This window comes from Haemaphysalis longicornis, unplaced genomic scaffold (assembly GCF_048455015.1).
Source record: "Haemaphysalis longicornis isolate Haplotype H1 unplaced genomic scaffold, Haemaphysalis longicornis Haplotype H1 scaffold_1, whole genome shotgun sequence".
NCBI lineage: Eukaryota > Metazoa > Arthropoda > Arachnida > Ixodida > Ixodidae > Haemaphysalis > Haemaphysalis longicornis.
This window is the reverse complement of record NW_027526203.1, coordinates 114,800,348-114,816,292: the sequence shown is the minus strand read 5'-3', so window position 1 is coordinate 114,816,292 and position 15,945 is coordinate 114,800,348. Positions and strand designations below refer to the sequence as shown.

The 15,945-nt window shown below is 45.8% G+C and overlaps 1 protein-coding gene across 3 annotated transcripts in view; it reads right to left on the bottom strand.

Annotated features, from left to right (window-relative positions):
* LOC144179388 (cytochrome c oxidase assembly protein COX18, mitochondrial-like) overlaps positions 1 to 15,945 on the bottom strand; it is a 49,314-nt gene that overhangs the window by 17,636 nt on the left and 15,733 nt on the right. For 2 of the 3 annotated variants that reach the window (XM_077707727.1, XM_077707734.1), the window contains exons 5-6: positions 15,147 to 15,411; positions 231 to 8,565 (exon numbers count right to left, since the gene is read on the bottom strand). In XM_077707727.1, the coding sequence (XP_077563853.1) occupies positions 15,232 to 15,411 (180 nt within the window). In that variant the 3' untranslated portion in view covers positions 231 to 8,565; positions 15,147 to 15,231. Of the gene's footprint in view, positions 1 to 230; positions 8,566 to 13,208; positions 13,263 to 15,146; positions 15,412 to 15,945 lie in introns of all 3 variants that reach the window. The other variant, XM_077707743.1, reaches the window with a different exon arrangement.

Sequence of the window (15,945 nt, the reverse complement as noted above, 5' to 3'; positions counted from 1 at the left end):
TGACACCATATCAGATTCTAGCCAACAGTTACGCATATGAGCCTGTAAGTTAAAAAAGAAAAACATTACGACACTAGCGTATGTTTCGGGTGTGCTTTCGCAAGAAACGGCACGTAGCTTATCCACTTTGAAATTAGCCTACACTTCTACCACGAACACTAAAGGCAACATCACCTTGTGTGTTTTCTTCTCCGTATGAAAAGGACGATGTGACAAGTCTAAACACTTACCTCCTCACGAGCTTGTTGCTACCACCGACGTTGACGGCCACGAAACCGAGCTAGCGAAGTCTCAGACTTTGCGCGGTCGAAGCTGAGGCGCAGACTGACGTTAGGCTCGGTAGGACCCTAGGAACTTCAGTTGGAGTAAAAGCTGCGATTCCAAACCACGAAGGCACACAGGCCGTCCGGCCGTTCAGTGGTTCAGTCGAAACGGTGCCGGAGAAGCACGGAGAAGCACGGCCCGCGCGGACAGACAAGCAAGAAATGCGCAAAACAATGTTGTCAGCACGGCCAAAGGCCCTCGATTTTTCAGACCAAAGTTGGAGACGTTTTGAGGCAAAAACGACAGCGTTGCCAGCATAGTTTGGTGCGTTTAGGCCGATTTGGCGGCGGTCGCGGGCGGGTTTTAGTCGGATGCCAGGGAGAGGTCCATTGCGGCGGCACGGGACCATTCAAAGGGTGTCTCCACCCGTACGGTGGCGCTGCCGTTGAGGTACCATACGGCGGCCGCCGCGCGTTTGTTTACGTTACTGAACCTAGATGGCGCCACCATACCATGGCAAGCCGTATATAATCCTGGCTTGTTTTTGTTCTGGGAGAAAATAATCATTTCATGAAACATAGTGCTCGCTCGACAAATATGGTCACGTACGTAATACACCGTGGCTTGCGTCAATAAGCCAGTGTCATCTAACCCCAAAGCCCCACAGTGCTGCGCAGCAAAATTAAGCATAATGAGCGCAGTACCAGCAGCAGTATGCATCAGTACTTCTATGTTTACTGTGCTTTCGTAACTTCCACTGTTTGTCCCACCATTCTAATTGCTTTAAAAAGAATGTTCCCTAAATTAAAACACAAATACCTCATTCTGCAAGCTTATAAGCTCAGCCTAATTTGCGTTTGCTTTTGCCGGCCTCCGCCAATCGCAGAGCAGGCTGGTATGACATCATAGGTTCTGTTGCGGGAAATGAGCATGTGGGTCGCATGGCCATTCCTTATTTTCCTAATTATATAATTGAGCGAAGTTTACGTTAAAACTGGTTTCAGTATGATTTTAACGAGGCAGTCGTTTGACTGACCCAAACTTGTGTTTTGTCACCATGCCTCCTTTAAAACCGGGTAGGGGTAGGCGGGATAACCCATTAGGTTAGTGAAGGGTAGGGCAAACAAGTAGAATAACACAGGCAAGTCGATTGGTGACAACCGACGTCCCGATACAAATGGAGGGATTCTAATCATCATCATCATCGGTGGCGGTTTAGGTAACTCTGCTCCTTTCCAGAGTGCTTTATTGTGCAATTATTAAATGAACAGATTTTGTTTCGCTCGTGCCGTCCATACCTGCCCGCCTTAATTGTATATCGGTTTTGTCGTTCTTTGGCGTATTTATGGGCCACTTCTAATGGGCAACTGATGGGCAACTGCAACTCCTATACGTAATCTATTTTCTGCACAGTTTGCTGCTCTCAGATGTTCTGAAAAGTTGCGTTAATTTCACGCATGAAACTGCAGCGGTGAAGCTGCCAGTCTCATTGGGCAACGATATAAGCCTAGCGCTCGTGTGTGCGTGCCTCGCGACAACCATCCAGTGTTCCCTGAGCCCGTTTGTCAAACCAAGCATACCCACTTGGAGAAATCGGCCAAAATTGCGGCGGCCACCCAGCAGTTAAAAAAGCAAAAAAATGCCTAGCACTCGTGCGTGCGTGCCTCTCGACGACCGTCCCGCATTTCCTGCGCCCGTTTGTCAAGCCAAGCATATTAAACTTCTTTTTCCTTCAAGACAACTGTGTCATCTTTGGCTTCGTGACAATATTGAATACAAGTTACAGAGAACAGAACCACACTGACTAGTTTATTTAGTGTATATAAATCACTAACACTGTCTGCTGCACATGCCAGTACCAACAACATACTGCCAAGATCTGGATTTCATTTTTTTTTTTTTCGGGAGGGGGAACGGTTTCTCTTACTCCACTAAGATATACAAAGGAGTGGCTCTAGAGCACTTCAACATGCCCGACACCCCCCTCCCATTCGCATCCTCCTACACCACTGTAACAGTGTGAAAACATGCTTACAATTGCTTTCACTCGTCATTTGTCCTAGGTTGGAAACAGCATTATATTTTTTGTTGCTGTTCTCCAGCGAATACATGCTTCCTTTTGCTGGGCCGTCAAAGTTTTAGATGAGAACATGACTCACTCATACAGGCCTTCCCCGACATTTACGAAGCCATCGCCTCCTGTATTTTTTCAATGACAAACGCATTAGCCCTGAATGGCCAACCAAGCCCATTCCTGCTACTCCTGCCACTCTCCACCAATTGCTAGCCTTCCCAGTTCTTCAGTCATGTGACCGGTTACTGTTGGGGCGACGCGTGGTGCAAGCAGCAATGCAGGCAAAACAAGCTCCGCAGCGGCGCTTACTGTTATTTCGCTGGCCAGAGCGCCGCTATTTTGGTGGCCTCGAACATCGGTCGCTTGGCAACGAACAAGGCACAAGCCAGTCTTGAATTTCGGACAATCGGTTTAGCGCAGTTACTCTTGCAGCCCCATCTTATGGCACGTGGCCGAAACAGGCGTCCCATCACTCCCATTGAAAAGTGGGCAATGATTTGCCATAGAAAAAAATTAAAGCTGTTCCACTCAATGTGAAGGCTGCCAGAAGTGCAGAGCAGTGATTCGCCATAACGGGTGGGGGCGCCGTTATCCGCTCACTGCTACCACCCATCACGCTCTTCGCCACTGTTTCACTCCTCTCTTGATGAATATGCAATTCAAATTTCCCGCATTCGCCCTGCTCGCGTACAACTGCGCCAGCGGGGGTTCTGTTCTTTTTGCGGTTGCTTTAATTTCGTATGCTGGAGCTGCTTTGCGTCATTTTGAACGTGCAATTTTTTTCTTGTGTGGCTGGAGCTGTGTTGCATCATTTCGAACGCGTAATTTTTTTCTTGCGCAGCTGGAGCCTCTCTGTGGCATTTCGAACGCGCCATTTTTTTCTTGCGTGGCCCCTAGTTTCGCTCACTGTCGTAAAAACCAACCCAACGAGCGTTCCTAACCAAATGAAACGCGGGGGCTGCCAGTAATATACTCAGATTTTGCCTCAAATGTACCATGTATGACAGGCACCAGCGGTTCACGAGGTTCGAACGGTTATGACTATTTACACTGCGTGGTTTTCGAAGACTCAGCATGACTCCCTGACGTACCTCGGAAAAGTTGGCGCGGCTCACTCAAACTCACTCACAATTTTTTTTTCGAATCACCACTCACTCAAACTCACTCAATGCTAAGCAGCACATCTGCGCTCACTCAAACTCAAACTCACATTGAGTGCAAAACTCAGAACTCACTCGGACTCAAAACTCAAAATGTACTCAAACTCAAAATGGACTCAAAACTCATATGTACTCAGATCAAAATGTCTCAAACTCAAAATGTACTCAAACTCAAAATGTACTCAGAACTCAAAATGGACTCAAACTCAAAATGTACTCAGAACTCAAAATGGACTCAAACTCAAAATGGACTCAGAACTCAAAATGGACTCAGAACTCAAAATGGACTCAGAACTCAAAATGGACTCAGAACTCACAATGGACTCAAACTCAAAATGCACTCAAACTCAAAATGCACTCAAACTCAAAATGTACTCAGAACTCAAGATGGACTCAGACACAAACTCAAAATGGACTCAAACTCCAAATGTACTCAGAACTCAAGATGGACTCAGACTCAAACTCAAAATGTACTCAAACTCAAAATGGACTCAAAACTCAAAATGAACTCAGAACTCGAAATGGGCTGAGAACTCAGAATGAATTCAGAACTCAAATGGCCTCACAACTCTTTCGTGCTAGGAATTTACTGTGGCTCAGACGGACTCTGATTTCATTAGCATTCAGTGTTGTCAAATTCACGCGTGGTAAAAATATTACGGGTGCAAATTCGTGAGCTCAAACTCTTGCATTCGGCACGACATGACACCGTAGCTCCTGTGAGGTCGGAAACAATTTTCGTTGCAGATTTAATGCAGCTATACCTGCTGCCCATGATGACTAGCGCTGGTTGCAAGCAATTGTACGTATATATTGGATACCAAACTCTTGATGTAGGCTCTGTGTTCGTGTTTATGACAGAGGCGGTCCAGACTTGATGGTGTGCTGGGTCCCTGGGTCGAAACAAGCAAGATTGGGCGAGGGGATGTGCTCTCACTGCTCCGTTCATTTATGTCGAAGCTGTTTAGGGTTACGGTTCCGTGCATTCTTGCTCTGCATCCTGAAAAAACGCCTTGCCTCAAAGCGAACTGTCCCCGCGAATCTCTGAAGCGTGAGGCGTTCATAGATATGCCTTTGCTTTTTTAATGCGTAACATTCTTTGCCGAGTACCCCCCTCTCCCTACCCCCCCCCAGGATCGTGTAACGCCCTGCATTTACACAAAAATGCAGATACCACAGAAGTTCAACCTGTAATAATTATAAAAGCGTAAATGTAGACAATTGATCAAACTGAATGTTAAAAAACTAAAAAAAATAATAAGAAAAAATATCGAAAATGGCGAACCGTGTAACACGGGAGTCATGGATAGTCTCAGATTGGGTTAAAATTCAGAGATGTGGCGCTAAAGAATGTGGGGTATCAAATTGAGGGTCTCGAGGAGGGAAATCACGTGGGACAAACAGAAAAGTGCCTTGTTGTTTGCTGAGGCACTTGTATTAGTTTTTATTAGCATTTGCTAGGTGGGATGAGCTCGCGTAGCTCGGCTCAGCACCACGCTATCGTTGTAAGCAATTACCGCGACCGTACCCAGCTGTTAATTTCCAGCATGCACACGTGTGCGTGTGCGAGTGGGAGTGCGTTTGCGTGTGCGTGCGCCTGCGTGTGTGTCGCGTCAGTCATCTGTTCTTTCATTGTGTTTGAGATGTAGTCGTTGGAGAACTGCAGAGCCCGAGTTAATTCTTTTCCTTTACATTGTCATCCTTTGATATCTTGCGCTGATTTCTCATTGTAATAAAATCAGTTCGAACGCACACACAAACTGCGCTTGCTTATTTTTCTGAAGTGTTTTCCTTCTGTCACAATGTCTGTTTATGTCTTGGCGGCTCTGTTGCCTCTCTATCTCCTACGCTCTAGCAAGGAGTCAATGTCTCACATGTAATTGGCCAATTCTGGATTCGAGTGCACGTTGGTACACTGTGGGAAGGAAGTTACGGACACGAAACGGGGCCGCAAGGCTTATTCATAAACAAATGTGAAATTCGCCTTTCTGATGAGCTCTGATGCCCCGTTACCTATGGTGGTCCACAATTTCCACAACACCATATGTGTTGAAGGATTTGCTTGCTTGTTGGGATACGGGGAAATGGAGGAAGTAATTTTTGAGTCGCAGCTATCAGCAGAGAGTTTTTGAGTCTGGTGATTTAAGTTCGAGAGCTTGGCATAGCTTTTTTTCTTAACCCATGTCATCCTGCCTCGATGATTCAGCAATTAGACGCCAATATTTTTATTACTATATACCGCATTGATGGACATCTCTGGACAAGCCCTCGCATGTATATAGCACAACTGCCTACGGGTTGGCAGGGAATTTTGGTTAAACCCTACCCAGCAATTAAAGAAAGATACCATTTGCTATATCCTCATAACTATAATCAGAAAGCATTTTTATATTTGTCCCACGTGATCCCCCTCGACAAGACCTTTAATTTGATACCCCACACACCCTAGCAGGATCATATGGAATTCATACCAGTCAAACTAACCATGACTCTCATGGCTGTAACCAGGACGCATTATTTAAATGTCCGACGTGATTCCCCTAACTGAAACCTTCAATTTGGCACCCTACATGCTTTAGCCCCTCACCTTGAATTTAACCCAATCTATGACTCATAATGACTATCTCATGATTAGAACCACGAAGCCTTTATTTGTACCACGTGATTCCCCTCATCAAGACTGTAAATTTGATACCCTACACGCCCTAGCGGGGTCACTTCGAATTTGAACCCAGTATTAGACTCGCCATGACTATCTCATGGTTATAACCAGGAAGCATTTTTGTATTTCTCCCACGTGATTCCGCTCATCAAGACCATTAATTTGATACCCATCACATCCTAGCGGAATCAATTTGAATGTTAAACCAATCAATGACTAACCATGGCTATCTCATGATATAGCCATACCGCATTTTTGTCCCACGTGATTTCCCTCATCGGAACCTTCGATTTGATTCCCCGCACACCCAGTGGCGTCATTGTGAATTTTAACCTAATCTGTGACCCACCTTGATTATGTCATGATAATTATCAGGAAGCACATGATTACCCTCATCGAGACCTTTAATTTGATACGCCACACGCCGTAGCGCAATGAACTTAAATTTTAACCGAATCTATGACTACCCATGACTATGTCATTATATAACCATAACTAATTTTGTCCTGAATGATTCCCCACATCGAGAGCTTGAATTTGATTCCCCAGATGCCCTGGCAGCGTCATTTTGAATTTTAACCCAATCTATCACTCATTATGACTGCCTGATGACTACAATCAGGAAGCATTTTTTTATTTACCCCGCGTGATTCCGTTAATCGGGACCTTTCATTTGATACCTTACACGCCTCAGCGTCATCAGTTTGACATTTCACCCAATCTAATGCGGTCATTATTCTGTTTTAAGGGGCGTTGCCCAGTCAATTCAGCTAATTCATTTGAAACAGCAGAAGGGACAGCCCCCGCCCCCTTTTCCCCCGGCTCTCACCTCTTCCTTTGTGACCCCTAGTATATCAAGCCGTTAACAGTAGCAGGCGAACAAGCAAGCAAGCGCCGCAGTGTGCTTTCCCACCACCCTTTCCCACCCTCTTAGTGGATCCATCAGGAGGAAAAGTTAAGACAACCCTTTTTTATGACCTCACCAGTCAACTATCACTCACGCGCCAGCCGCGAAAACTTGGTATACAGCAAGTGCTTAGGGTCATGAAAATTCAACAAGTAAAAAAAATCAGACACCCCTTCCCTCCCAACCGATCACGCGGATCGCAAATGGTGCCGTACCCGCAGGTAACCTGAATTCCGAGCCCACAGCGACGCATGAAAATTAACAGCCAACCATAGCTGTCTGCTAGGCTACTCATATGTACTCAAACTCAAAATGGACTCAAAACTCCATATGTACTAAAACTCAAAATGTACTCTAAAATGGACTCAAACTCGAAATGTACTCAGAACTCAAAATGGACTCAAACTCAAAATGTACTCAGAACTCAAAATGGACTCAAACTCAAAATGTACTCAGAACTCAAAATGTACTCAGAACTCAAAATGTACTCAGAACTCAAAATGTGCTCAAATTCAAAATGTACTCAAACTCAAAATGTACTCAGAACTCAAAATGGACTCAGAACTCAAAATGGACTCAGAATTCACTAGGTCTCAAGCTCAAACTCAATCGGACTCAAACTCAGTCGGGCTCACTCGGCTCAAACTCACTCAACCTCGCGGTGGCTCAGTGGCTAAGGCGTTGCGCTGCTGAGCACCAGGTCGCGGGTTCGATTCCCGGCCGCGGCGGCCGCTTTTCTGATGGAGGCGAAAAGCAAAAACGCCCGTGTGTACGAGATTTCGGCGCACGTTAAAGATCCCCAGGTGGTCAAAATTAATCCGGAGCCCTCCACTACGGCGCGCCTCATCGCCTGCGTTGCGTCGGCGCGTTAAACCCTACAATCAATCAATCAATCACTCACTCAACCTCAAACTCACCATGCCACACTAGCCTCGCGCTCGAGTTTGAGTCCAAATGAGTCTGAGTGAGTGGACTCATGAGTGAGTTCACCGACCTCTGCTCCCTGACGACGGTACACCAGGCTCTGCTTGGGTTTGTTATCTCACTGCGCCACCCGATTCCAGCTGCCACTTGACATCGACCGTTAGCAAGCTACGACGCCCATAAAGTGCTTTGCACTTAAAATACTGGAGGCGATGACAGAGCATGCTGTTAGCTCGCCTCGCCATCTAACAAGCTGTGGATCATAAGGTGAGATAATGATGGCAGTAGTTGTTTATGCCCAACGTGGATAGCAGTTGTTTGTGACGTAGCAAAAGTCAATGCAGGATGCTGTGTTCGTAATTTCTTTTCTTATTCTACAGAAAATGATGGAGGCAGCAATAAATGCAGCCTAATTAACAACTCAACAACACATTGCTTCGGACTCCCCTACAAAGGAGCAGAACTGCATGGGCAAAAACTGCAGTTTCCCGGGCTTTGCACTTTTCCAGACGTCTTCACCTTCAACGAAGTCTGTCGTCATTCCATCTTCCGTGCTGGGCTGCTTATGTGGCACCTGTAAACATAGCATGGTGTAAGCACCTAGATACCTTATTTTTGAGCATATAACCCGCCCCTGCATATAACCCGCCCACCCACTTAGTCCATGAGTAAAAAGAAATATCCCTGCATATTGCCCGCACATTTTATACAGGAAAGACTGGACCAAACCTGCTAAAGCCACAGGACACATTTGTTGACGCAAAAATGTTCCTATTTTGCATATTGAATACAATTTCTGCACGGCCTAAGTCACAATCACTTATTGTGACTGCTCTCGCTAGAACTATCGCTTGAGCCACAGTCCATACTGCTTGTATTGAAGCATTTCTTAAAGCTCCTGCGAACCCTCTCACCTCAAATTGCCTTCCATGCCTTGACGATACACTTACAAAACGGCGCAGCATTAGGCCTACGGACGCGGCCTGTCGGCATTAAAGGGGCACTGACAAAACTTTTGCATTTTGCTTTTTTTTGTTGCGATAAGTAGCTAATGACCTATTTATCACAGGTGCAAACCTCATTTGCTTCAGCGTGTGACAGTTGTTTAATTAGAGACGTTTTTAATGGGGCCAGTTGCAGTTTCGGTTTCAGCGGGTGCCGCTAAACGTGGGATTTTGTATAAACAAAGCTGTCCACGTGACCGTCGGAAAGGAGCAGAGCAAAGCTACCGTAGCACTCTTGATTCCGCGTCGCCAGCAGTTGCTGCGAATGTTCCTACGTACTCACCTCGTCAGCCACTTAATTAAAAAGTGACCGTGGACGTGATGCAGGCGCTCCGAGTGCAAATTTCTGCCACGGCTAGAGAACGACGCGTGACGCTCAAGACAGTGGGTGGGGAGACGTGCGCTGGGAGCAGCCGGCCGGTCTGCCTACAGGTGTGTTAGACTTAGCAGTGCGGCGTATATTTGATTGCCACTCTCGTAAGCGGTGCAGATGACGATTTTTAAATGCAATCCGCCATCGCACCATCAACTCCTTTCTTGCATGTGCTGCCTGGTTTGGGGCTCCAGTCCCATTTCGTGCAGCAGTAACAAGCTATTGTTTGAGCTACCTGCGCCGGCCTGCGCCACTTTGTGGCCCCACCGCCGGCGCAGCAACTGTGCGGCTCGCTCAAGTGCGCTTTTCGTGTCCCCGGCGCGTGTTCGCGTCCAATGTAATAAAAAGCAATAAAAATAAAGTGCCTGGAATCGCTGGAGAACTTAGGTCACAGCCAAATTCCCAATGAGCTAACGAAATCCCGGCGTGTCCGCCACCAACGATCGGATTGTTCGTTGCTTGAGAGCAGAAGTGCGAGACGGCGAGAAACACCGCCAGTGTGCAAGCAGCCAACACAAATTTGTGATGTGTTTGGATAAACATAGTTACTCAACATCCAGGGAATGTCGATTGCGCGAGGTCCTCCGCTGGCTGCTCGGTTGCGTTTCACAAACTTTAAAATTGATTTTAAATATGTTCTAGGCCGTATTTTCCGCTGATATTTTGCAGATGATGTATGTGCATTCACACCAATCTATCTTCGAAGTTATCTCGCCTTCAAAATTTTGTGTCAGTACCCCTTTAAGCCAGAGACCTTCATCCATCCATTCAGCGTACAGACGCTTGACATGTGCTTTGATTGGCCTGTTCAGTGAAACATCACAAGGCGTCGCCACCTGCCATTCTTGGATGAATGCAAGGATACAATTAAAGGTAACAGTTAGAAACACTTTACAACAAATTAAGCCTCTAAAAATAGACCAGTGTGGTGGTGAAAGCCACCGCCTCATTTCAAGCAAAATTCAACTCATACCTATCATCATAACAGTATGGAATGGTGTTTTCGTGGTGTTTTTGAGTACTGGCACTCACACTCTTTACTCTTGAATGGTGCTTTTCCTCTGCGGAAAACTCCAGCTGACCTTCCCAATATTTTCTCTCAGGTTGTTATATTGTTGAGCTGCGTGTGAAAAATGACCACTACCAGTGGGATAAGAGTGCCTTCGTTGCTACTGCTGCTGTGGGGACCTCACGGCATAATGTTCCGAGTTGTGAAGCAGCACCGGAGGAAATACCCCACATAAAATCCGCACCTCTACTTTACTCCTGATATTTTTCCTATTTTTGGTGCGGGTTATATGCGCAAAAATACGGTGGTCCTCTGAGTTTTAACATGGGTTTTAACATGGGAGGCCAAATGCGTCAACTCATAATGTGGTGCACAATAGTGTGCCTGCAAAAACTTGTTCACGCTTCATTTCACATTTTGCTGCACAGTGCGATTTTCCTCAGCCAAGAATAAGCCACCAGAGGAAAGGATGTGTTCAGCTAGGAGAATGGTATAACTAAGTATAAATACAGTAAAACCTCGTTAACTCGAAGTCATAAAATCTGCTGAAAATTTCGAGATAAGCAGAGTTCCGAGTTTAGCGAAATGCTGAAAATTTGTGGCCAGGTCACTGAACTAAGAGGTAGAGCTTGTAACAAAAGGCCTACTGCAAAGCGGAGCTTTCACAATACAGGCAAAGCGATTCGCAGGAAAAACGAATTTTTATTGTTGCAGAAGAACGAAGTGCACGATGCTTGCCTGTTTTGCGTTTGCATTTGGTCCTAGAAAAGCGTTCTCGAGTTCCTGAATGCATCGCATCAATCGTTGGTCGCCACCGCTACATTCTACCTACTTTCAGTGAGAACAAACCTCCTTCATGCACTCGCAAGGGCTGGGTCTGGCTGTGGTCCCACTTACCGACAAAAAACCCGTGATCATCTGCGCACAGTGATCATCATGGGTGCCACAGTGATGCACACTTTATCACTCCCACAGTTGCATGGCACGTTGGATAGAAAACCACTGGGGCGGCAGGAATTTCAAACTTGCTGTTCACGACTGTGTTTGGCACGCAGTGGGAGCTAAGCGTTTGAGTGGAGACCTTAGCAGCTGTAGCGGCCTCTGCCTATGTCCTTTCTGTCAACATTTCGAGATATCCGTGGTGCCCCAAAAACACGTTTTGAGATAATGGGAGCAGGTACATTGCACCTATGAGAGGGAAATGCACGGCGAGAAAAATTTTCCGCTTAAAGGGACAGACAACTGTTTTTTGTCGAGTATATATTCTCTATCCCAAATGAAAAGGCATCACGTAAAGCACCTTGACGAGAAACGGTTTTGCTGATAACGCCTCAGAAGTTTTTAAATCGAAATTTTTAGATCTACGAGCAGTATGTGTCCCTCCCCAAAATAACGCTGGCAACCATGACATAGAGTAGCTCGGCAACATACTTTTGTCTGTATGTGAAATGAAAAACGACACCTAAAAACTTGTCCCCAGCTAAAAAAGTTTGAATCGCAGGCTTTCATGCAATGAACCAACTAGCCCAGTTACAAACCCTCCTACAGTTACTTTCCTGCTCGTTTATGTGTTTTTTTAATGCAATGGTCTATTTTGCACGAATGCGCCATCTGTTGGGATAGACGATAGGTAGAATCTGGCTTCACGTTGTGGAGGTGGGAAGTTCGATTCTCCCCGGGCTTTATTTTTTATTTTTTTTTAATCTGCCGGTGGCGTATTTGGAAACTGAAATCAAATATTTTGGCAGAACAAACGCCCCTGACTGAGGCAGAATCGTCAAAGCTCCTTCACTGGGTCTGTTTAGTGAACGCTGCCGTTGATTCTGGGCATGGAGGCTCAGTTAGCCACACTGAGAGCAACCCAGCGACGGAGGGCGGCGTGTCTTTTCAAAATTTTCAAAATGATGTTTAGAAATACATATACAATTTAACTTTGTACAAATACTTGTGTTGAAAGGTTTTCAATGCGTAAATAAACGTTTCAGCAGTTACAGTAGCTGGTAGGTTTGCAGGTCACGTGACAGGGACACATATTGTAATGTCAAGTTTCGACACTACGAACCGCCACCCTTCCAATTTCAGGAAGTTTGCTGCCAAATTAAAATTATTTCCGTCAATTTGTTTAGAAATTGCTTGTGGTTACCGGGCTATATAAAACGCTGGCTTTAGTCATTTCTCTGCCTAGCGACGGGGTAATTGTCATTGTGTATAAAGATGTTATTTCGTAATTGTGACCCAAAATAATGACAATTAATCAAATTATCTAAAAAAATAATCAACTTGCAAAAAATCTAACTGCAGATTTGAAATCAGCACAAAAAACTCTATAATGCTGTGCAGTTTCATTAAAATTGGTTAGTAAATAAAAAAATAGCTCTCAGACCAGTAATTACGCAAAAAATATCAAAATAAGAAAGACCACAATTGTAAGGTGTTTTGATAATCATTTGAACGCTGAAATCATTATTTTTGTGATCCCAGACTGTGTTGTACAAATGAGGGTAGAGCCCCGACAAAAGTTGCGCAAAGTGAGGTGACAATCGCTGCCCCCCACCAGCTGAGTCTTGCGACAGCTCTGCGAAGGTAATTAGTAGTATGGTAACTCAAAAAGTAAAGAAGATATTTTTAAACTGATTTAAGTTGTTATTAGGTTAGTTAACTACATGAAATCTCCTAATTTGACTAAATTAGGCCCATAGTTGACAAATATAGTTTTACTTGCCACGTCCCCCCTTAAGTTGTTCACTGTACACGCAGATGATGAACCTTCCAAAAATGTCAGCACTACACCGATCAGTTGACTCTCACTCAAAAGCACTGCACTGCATTACCTGCAGGACCTGGCTGAGTGGGGAAGGCAGCAGGGAATCATCACCAACAGTTCCCTAGAGAAAGGAAGCTGGGATGAAAGATTTCCTCAGAAACAGAAGCCTATGCCTCCATACAGACTGGCCTTGCAGACACAGGTACACACAGCCTGGGCAGAAACACCCATAAGCCAACAAAAAGCAGTGCAACCATCAAAATTACGAATTTGTCGTGCTGTGCCTCGTGTCACAACAGTTCACCTATGCATTATTGTATCCAGACTTGCACTGGTCAGCCTATGAAATCATTGCAGACACTTACAGGTCCCTTTCTAAAAGATGCTACCACGTGGCTTGCCTTGTCAAGATTCCCTAGGGAACAGCGCGAAAAACTCGGACAGAGAGAGGGCAAACAAGCACGAGCACTCTCTGTGTCCGAGTTTTTTGCGCTGTTTCCTAAGGTGTCGTGTGTACCCAACTGACCCAAAGTCAAACTTGTAAAGATTGTCGCTCAAGGTTCACGTTTAAAGGGGCCGTGAAGACAGAATAGAACTCCGTTCAATTGGAAAGGACTAGCCCATGGTAACTTGCTCAGTTCCATTACAGCCATGAAAAACAATCTTTTAACAGAAAAATGCAAGAAATATTTAAAAACCTTAAAATTTCGCACTACAGTAACATAGTATGGGCATGAGTGACATAATGCAGGCCAGCACTCAAAGTACTTTTACCAGTGTGTTAACCGCACGTTAGTATTCAAGTGATACAATCAAACAGGGCTACAGGCCCCACTATAATTACCCAGTCTAGAGTCTTGGCGGCGGCATAGATCAGCAGCCGCCAATCACACGAACAAAATTTCCTGACCTAAAAAAAAAAAAAAAAAAATCGCTTGAAAGTGGCCGGAAAGTTCCCGTTGCTTCACCCGTACTCATTAAAATCTCCACTACAGTCGCCGACCGTTTATTCGGACGCCGAAAATTCCGACACGCTCGTTTATTCGGACACCTTCGCGGCACGGCCACTTGTCCCATTGAAGTACATGTATATCCACGACTGATAGTTCGGACGCCGCACAGCACGCCGTTCGATTGTTCGGACTCCAGCTTCAATGCTCTTGGAATTTTTGCCACCGAATACCACCAGTGCGTTGCAGCCCAAGCTGCACTACCGATGGCGCCTTCTGAATCGTGTGCTGTTGTATGTGGACAGTGACAAAAGCTACGTCGTAAATGGGCTGTCGGCAATCAGCATCCTGTCTGATGCTTGGAGGGAAATGTCGCAGGACACCATTCGCATGAGGGATTTGTGGTTGGCAGTGAGGACGAGCATAGTGACACAGTCCAGAACCCCACAGCTGAGATGCCGCCTGCCGCAGCATCTGACATTTTCGATGACCTCCGTGCTAGCGGTGTCGATGTTTGCGCCACTACGTTTCAAGATTTCACCAACATCGATAGTGCCGTCCTGCCGTGTGTCGAGTTGGATGAGGCCGAAACCGTACGCCAGGTCCTTGAACCGGCGCAATTGGACAGCGACTCCGATGATGACATGCCACCAACGCCAGAGGCATCAAATACTCATATCGCGCGAGCCCTTACAGTGCTATTGTCTGCCTACAGTGACCGACAAAAGCTGGCAAAATAGAGGCAGATTTAGTGGCGCGTAGGCGTGTGTGTGTACAGACACACACGCCTACACGCGTTTTTCCAGCCGTTGAAACAATGGAGGGTTTTTTTTTTTTTTTGTTTTTTCCCCCGGTGAATTTTTTTTTTCGGACTCCCGAATATTCGGACTTATTGGCGGTTCCCGTCGGGTCCGAAAAAACGGTCGGCGACTGTATTTGTTGCAAGTTAGCGATAAAATTAGCATCACTCTCATCAGTACAGAGCAATGTTTTTAGCGAGCCAGACGTGTGCCCCTTTAAAGGATAACCCCAAGCAAGAACAAAACAAGGTTCACCCGCTGGCCGTACAGACTCCCGCCCAAATCAGGAGCTTGGTCTTCATTCCAGCAGGCCTGCAGCAGTGGTGAGTACATGAGCTGGTCAGGATCCCATCTTGAAGGCCAGCCGCTGTCGCAAGCGGTCAGCGACGTCCTTGAAGGGCGTCTGGCTCTCGGACGCCGTGATGGGGATCGAGCAGGCCCGCCGAAAGCGCGGCGCGGCCATCAACATGTTCTGGCCCAGGGCAAAGCTGCTGGAGCACAGCCAGTACAGGGTCACGTCCTGCACAGGGCCCGAGGAAACGGGTTACTGCACGCCGAGTCAGAGTTTTTACCAGTTGCAAAACTCCAATTCAGAATCGAGCTGGCGTGGGCCCCCCTGCTCCATTGAAGGGGGCAGACTGGTCTTGGAGCTATTTTTTAAATTTACAAACCAATTTTAATAAAACTGCACAGCATTATGGAGTTTTTTGTGCTGATTTCAAATCTGCAATTAGATTCTTTGCAAGCTTATCATATCTTGTGGTAATTAATGATTAATTGCCGTTATTTTGGGTCCCAATTACAAAACCCCTCCATGCAGAATGCCGATTACCCCGTGGCTAGGCAAACAAAGGACTAAAGAATACAACATTGGAAGAATATTTTTGATTGAGCTATTTTTGGTCATTTTACAACACAATGAACTTCACTCCTCCCGCTCTTTGCCAGAAATGGCACACAGGTGGTGTCAGTTGAACACAATAATAATTTTCCAAAGCCTCCATTCGAAAAATTTGTTTCCAACATTGTATTCTCCACACATTTAGGTATCGGA